Source organism: Charadrius vociferus, unplaced genomic scaffold (genome assembly GCF_000708025.1).
Source record: "Charadrius vociferus isolate BGI_N301 unplaced genomic scaffold, ASM70802v2 scaffold260, whole genome shotgun sequence".
Lineage (NCBI taxonomy): Eukaryota > Metazoa > Chordata > Aves > Charadriiformes > Charadriidae > Charadrius > Charadrius vociferus.
The window spans coordinates 1,022,022-1,028,448 of record NW_009646410.1 but is presented as its reverse complement, the minus strand read 5'-3'; the positions used below and the strand labels follow the sequence as shown (position 1 = coordinate 1,028,448).

The 6,427-nt window shown below is 56.0% G+C and overlaps 2 protein-coding genes across 2 annotated transcripts in view; both read right to left on the bottom strand.

The window, feature by feature from the left end:
• Window positions 1-2,384, bottom strand: part of FDXR (ferredoxin reductase) — an 11,637-nt gene extending 9,253 nt beyond the window's left edge. Inside the window, 1 exon segment of the mRNA XM_009880066.1 lies at window positions 2,354-2,384. Within this exon segment, the coding sequence (XP_009878368.1) occupies window positions 2,354-2,384 (31 nt within the window).
• Window positions 2,385-3,182: 798 nt separating this feature from the next.
• FADS6 (fatty acid desaturase 6) overlaps window positions 3,183-6,427 on the bottom strand; it is a 5,277-nt gene continuing 2,032 nt past the window's right edge. Inside the window, exons 5-8 of the mRNA XM_009880055.1 lie at window positions 6,388-6,427; window positions 5,110-5,297; window positions 4,341-4,520; window positions 3,183-3,332 (exon numbers count right to left, since the gene is read on the bottom strand). Coding sequence (XP_009878357.1) covers window positions 3,183-3,332; window positions 4,341-4,520; window positions 5,110-5,297; window positions 6,388-6,427 — 558 coding nt within the window. The remainder of the gene's footprint in view (window positions 3,333-4,340; window positions 4,521-5,109; window positions 5,298-6,387) is intronic.

Genomic DNA, 6,427 nt, shown 5'->3' with positions numbered 1-6,427 from the left:
CGCCGCTGCCGGAGCCGCCGCCGCTGCCCCGCCCCTCCTCCCCGCCGACCAATCGAGAGACGGGAGAACGTCACGCTTAGCATAACCCCGCCCCTACAGCGCTGCGTGGCCCCGCCCCTTCTCCGGCAGCCAATGGCGACATGCAGTTGCCATCACGCTGTCCGGAAACGAGTGCTACCATAGAGAGGTAGAGAGGGAAAGGCCACTTCGCGGCCGCCCGCGCCGCTGCTCTCTATGGCAAGGCCGCCGCGGTACCCTGCCTGCCCGGGGCTCCCCGCATCGGCCCCATCCCTGCGGCTGCTAATTGCGTGCGCCCCTTTATTGCCAAGAGTGATTAACTGCGGAGGTCTCCCGGGGGGAACTGAAGCTCAGACTGATTTTAACCATCCCCCTGTGCAGCCATCTGCCTCTCGCCAGGAGAAACCTACAGCATCCCATCACCAAAGGATAAAACATTAATGCCAGAGGCAGCAGACAAATGCTGCTGCCGGGCTCCCGCCCCAGCCTACCCTGCGGTCCCTAGTTTATTTTCACCTTAATTCCCGTCACTCGGCTCATTTCAAATGCAACTACTCACACCTCCCATGCAGAAGCACCCCATCTTGCTTCACGCCCCTGTGCAATACACCAGGAAGGAAAATCATTCCAGCACACCCAGGAGGTGTTTAAGGGTTGTACAGATGCCAAAGCATGCAGGCAAGCACTAACGGGGCTTTTTAAAAGCAATTAAGACCAAGAGGAGTTTACGACTAGAAGCTGATTCTAATAAGGGTCATAAAACCCACACACTTTCTCTCATGGTCTTGAAAATTGGTTCATGGCTTTCTGCAAAGGCATGCTGAGAACGGCAGCTGGCCGTATGCCTCCATCTGCACCCACTCCTCCAGGGTGTTTGTGGCGAGGACCAGGATTTCCGATGGCTTTAATGCCTGTGCTCTCAGTCCCCAGCCTTAGCGGAACATGGCCATTGTCATGCCATTGCCCAGAGAGGCGAGGCTGGAGGGTCAGTTCCAAATATCAGCATTGATACCATCCACAAAAAGAGTTCAGTTTAAATTTGGGGCATCACTCGAGGCAGAAATTTGCGGGGTTCTGAGCACAGGTTGGGAATCTCCCTTTTCCCCACTAACCTCTACTGTATCTGCCCCTTCTGACAGGAAATAATCCCCATTTCCCAAATCACTTGCCCTCCCCTGCTGGCTGACTGACCTGTGAATACCCGCCTTTAGATGGCACTGCATTAAACAATATCCTTAAAATCCAGCTGTGGAAAGGCCTGTTCCTCCCACCAATGTTTAGAAACATTTTGGGACTGATCTCTTTGCAACAGTGAAGGAGAAAGAGCATTTTGTACCCACCTTGCTCCTTCCAAGTGAGGACACGGGAGGCTGAGATTACCCCGTCTGAAACAAAAGCACCACTAATGTGTGCTCAACCTGCCTTGCTGGAGCCAGAAGCCCCATTAATTTGGCATAATTGGCATAGTTTAGCTCTGATGCTTAATTGAGAAACTTATCATGGGGGCAGGAGAGCAGCTCTGGGGAAGGTCTCTGCCATCCCTGAGCTCCGGGTGATCCTGGGAGCGCTTGGGCTGTTTGGTCCAGCCACCCTCCCCCAACTATCCCCACCACCCATGGACCTGGTGTAACCCATGCTCAAAGGGCGAGAATTTGCCCTTTGGATGTTTCACAATGTCCTGGATCGATAAACCCGCATGGGGCCAGTTAGAGGTGACACGACGGTGCCACCAGCCCAGGGCATCAGCATCCAGTGGGCCCAGGATAAATCAGTAATACCTTATTTTTGGTACCAGAGAGGTCACACTGGACAGATCCAAGATCAGCTTCCCCTGCCCCCAAGTCTGGACCTGCTACACAGGGACACACCATGGCCACCCCGGCTCCAACTCCATGTCACAGTGGCCACACGGGGACACTTCTCCAGTGGATCTAAGGATGTCCCCACACTTGGTGAAGGAGAATGGGATACGTGATGTGCACAGGAGGGCAAACACAAGGGGCTGCCCGCTGCAGCCCTCATCCTGCCACAGGCCAGGACCAGGGCAGAGCATCCCTGTGCCTTGTGACACATTTGCAATATGGAGCCCTATAAATCCCTGTTGTGGGGCTGGGGAGGTCCAGCCCAGGTGGAGGGACAGTACGAATCAGGGAGTGAAACCCCAGGCTCAGAGCAAAGCCCTGCAAAGCCCAGGATCAGCACTGGCTCCCACACTGGTCCCAGCTGGGCCGGTTGCCTTTTCTGTTGCCAGCTGCCCACCGTGATGCTGGGCTGGACTTTGTCATTGGTGTTGCAGGACAGCAGAGTGCCCCAAGAAAGCCAGGGACGGCATTACCGGAGGGGGTTGGAACCAGCCACGTGAGCATCCCGCCTACTGGCAGCAGCTCCGTGGGCTGAGTTCATCCTCCCAAAACAGGGAAAGTGTCCCAAGCTCTGGAGACCTGCCTGCCTCCAGCAGGGGATTCTCCTGCTAAACTCTTGCAATAGCAGCAATCGGGTCTGGGGTCACCTTCAGCACCCGAATACAGATACCCCACTTGGGATGAGGGTCTTTCCCTCACCCCCGCCTCAGGCACTGCGGGATACCAGTGTGACTTGCTCCAGCAATAAAACTCAGTAATAAAGAAGGTCCACTTCAACATGTTAAGGCTGAATTTGCCAAATCATTGTTCCTAGAAGGGACTGATTAACCCCAAAGTCAGGCAAAGCGCAGGCAGCAGTGACACAGCCCCCTCCCCAACGATCCACCCCTCCCTGAGCCCCCGACAACACATGTGCAGCCCCATCCTACAGATCCCGGCAGCTCTCAGCCGGGAACTGACTCCGGATGCCCCGGGGACAGTGCCACATCCCCAGCCGCATTCCCCAGGTCCTGCTGCAGGGAGGCCCCAGCCATCGGACTGGGATTTCCAGCAGAGGGATTTCCTCTTCCCAAGCGTGAAAGCAGAGTGGATAAAACTAAGCCCTGGCTGGGAATAACCAGGGGGGACCCCTTTTTCCATCCCTGGCATTGCACCACCTGGCTCTTGTCCCGCAGTGGCTCTGTGCATCGTTATCCAGCCAAAAGCAAGACATCAGGGAGAGATGTTTCCTACACGATGGCTTTAGGGAGGCACGTGTCTGTGTAGCCCCGAAACAGCCCCCCCAGCCCTGGGACCCTGTCCTCACTGGATGCCCACCAGCTCCGTTATGGGGGGAGCGTGGACCATCAGCTCCTCGTATCTCCGCAGAAAGAGCCGGAGCCTGGAGGCGTAGGTGTCCTCGTTGTACGGCAGCTTCTTCTGCTTCAGGTACTGGGAGACGATGGGTTTGATCTGCAAAGGCAAAGGCAGTCACCTCTGTGATGGATGTCCCAGCATTTGTACAAGGTTCCCAGCCTGAAGCATCACCGAGCTCCCCGCAAGGTGTCCAGAAAATCCATCCCACATGCCCAAAAGGGGACTGGAGATGCCAGCACCAGCTATAGCACCTTTGCTGTGAAAATTAAGAGGAATTTGGTTTCCGATTGCAGTAACATGGGGAGTTGACCCTGGCAAAATGCCTTTGCAGGGCTCCAGACTAGGAGAGGTGCCCTAACGAGGCTTTAATGAGGGCCAGCCACGCATGCTCATCACTTCACCCGTAGTTATCCCCATGTGCCCATACAGCCGGCTCAGCGACGACGCTGGGAGGCTGCCACCAGCTTAATTACCCTGTCCCTGCAACACCCTTTTGTGGAAGCAGGTCCTACCGCTCCATGAGCTCGAGCAAAGGGCACGACCTGAAACCCACTGGTGCTCCTGCTCTCTCTATTACTATTACTTAATTTTCCCCCCGGCTTCAGACTGAAAATAAGGGCAAGTCATTAAACGAGCGGAGATCCTGCGCTGAAGGGCAGCGCATGGACCTGTCTTGGAATCCCCTCGAGCTGGCGCAGCACTTGGATCCCATGTTTTGAACACAGCCCACACCTCAGAGCAACAAGTAAGGGCAAGACCAAAATTATAGGGAGATTTGCCTGGACGACAGCTGAAATGAATGCCAGACTGCGTGGCACTGGAAATGCTTTTCCAAGGGAAGACTCAGGAGGATCCCAGGCTGCTGGGAGGCTGCTGCAGGCTGGAATCTGGACCGGGAAAGGAGCAGGGAATGGAAATGGGGGAGAAATGGGAGTGGGGATGGAGAGAGGTGGATTAGGGGCTGTTGCAAAGCAACGAGAGGTCTTGGGCATGGGGGGAGCAGTGCAGAGAAGAGAGTGCTTGCAGCATCATGGTGGGAAGATGGATGGTCTTGTCCCCATGTCACATCCCAACACACTTGTCCGCGCCATGGGGCTGTCTCACCTTCAGGCACATGTTGTCGGAGAGGCTGGGGAAGAGGTGATGCTCCACGTGGCAGCTGATGAGCGAGTGGCCAAAGGACCAGTCGAGCAGGGCATTGCGGGGCAGGTTGAGGACACCCAGGCTCATGAGGTGGATCCGCTTGGGTTTCCGATCAGCCGCAAACATGGGGAGACCGATGTGCTGCGGGAGAGGGAGGTGGGAACCCCACAGCACCTGCCAACCTTCCCCAGCCCCTTCCCAGAAGAGCAGCCCATGGCTTTGGCCACACAAGGGCATGAAGGTATCAGCCTGTCTGAACTACATTTTGGGGTTTGGCTGCCAAACCCAGAGCTGGCTTTGTCCCTAAAGCCGCTTCATCCTGTGCTCTTCTGTCCACAGAGCCACTGAGGAGCACCTGGGCTCTGCCCCCCAACCCACCCACACTTTGTGCCACCGGCCTCTCCCCACCCCAGGACCTGCCATACCAACTGCACCTACACCTGCAAACACCCCAACCCTCCAGTCCTGCAAGGCACCTCAGAGGACATCACCCTCCAGCCCTTCACACCCATTTGCCCTGATGGTCTCCCAGGGCCACCACTGTCCATTCCAGCACCACCAGCCTGACCTCCCCGTGACGACATCGGCACCGGGGAGATGGCAACCGAGGCCGCTTGCCTTAAGCTGTCACAAGCTCCAGCCAGCAGCGCCAGGGGTATGTCACCAGTGCTGGGTGGTGGCTGGCTTATCTCCAGCACCATTGGGACATCTTGGAGCTTCAGGTCTCTACCTGGAATATGTTGACGTGGATGTAGGGATGGGCCAGGAGGGAGCGGGTGAGCAGCATACAGAGCAGGGCAGACCGCGGCGACTGGAAGCCTGAGACATGGAGCAGCAGCCAGTAATGGCAGTAAAGACCCAGAAACATGCAGCAGAGGGTCCGGAGAGCTGCTTTCCACTCCACGTTCCTCAACAAATCTGTGCGAGGAAGAAGAGGCAGCACGTGGGCAAAGTGCTGATGCTTCCCCACCACTGCTGCTCCAGCAGCCAGGCTGCCCAGCACCCTGATAAACCTACAGCCCATCCCATTCCGTCTATTCTTCATCTCCCTTTCCCCACCCTCCAGGTTGGCCCAAACTCCCTAGCCCCACTGACTTGCTGGTTTTTGGGTCTGGGGCCTGGGGCCCCCCCTAAGGCAGGACCCTGCAGGCTGCAGCCCCAGCAGAGGGTCCAGATGTGCATCACCACACAGGGATTTGGCTGCATCTTCCTGTCATACAACTTGCCAAGTCATCATGTGTGTTTTTGACATTGCCCAGCGCTATGTGTTCAGCCCTATGGGCCGGGCTTCCTCAGCCTCTTACTATTTTCTGGGCTCTTCTACCTGATTGTTTCCTGGCACCGTTATTTCACCCAAGCTGCGACTTTGTCTGTCCAAACTCATTGTGTCCCGACACCCAGAGACCTCCATACATCCACCCCATAGTCAGGAAACACTCCGACGAGCCACAAGCCTATGCGCAACACTGGACCCTGCTACGGCCAAGGGTCTGAATTACAGGAGGGCAAATTTGGGGTGCTTCAGGCTCATGACAGCTTTTGCCAGAGCTTTCAGCTCTTGACCCAACATAGGAAAATGTGAAGTGTTTTCTGAGCACTGGCAGAAAGGAGAGATCATAGAATCATAGAATGGTTTAGGTTGGAAAGGACCTTGAAGATCTTCGAGTTCCAACCCCTTTGCCATGGGCAGGGACACCTCCCACTAGACCAGGTTGTCCAAGGCCACATCCAGCCTGGCCTTGAACACCTCCAGGGATGGGGCCTCAACAACTTCTCTGGGCAACCTGTGCCAGTGCCTGTTCCAGATGCAGCAGATGCCTTCCCTGGAGCAGATGCAGCATCACCTGCCTTCGCTGCAGCCCTATGTCATGCCATGGGCTGGTGTGGTTAATGTGATGTCTCCAAAGCAGGACCCTTTGGTGAGGTGAGACCCAGACAGTGACAAGCTATAGTGAGCATATATATATATATACCCAACACCCCATCCCAAGGTGGTTGGGACACGTACCAAGAGCAACCAGAGGGGTTATGATGGGCACCGCAAGAGG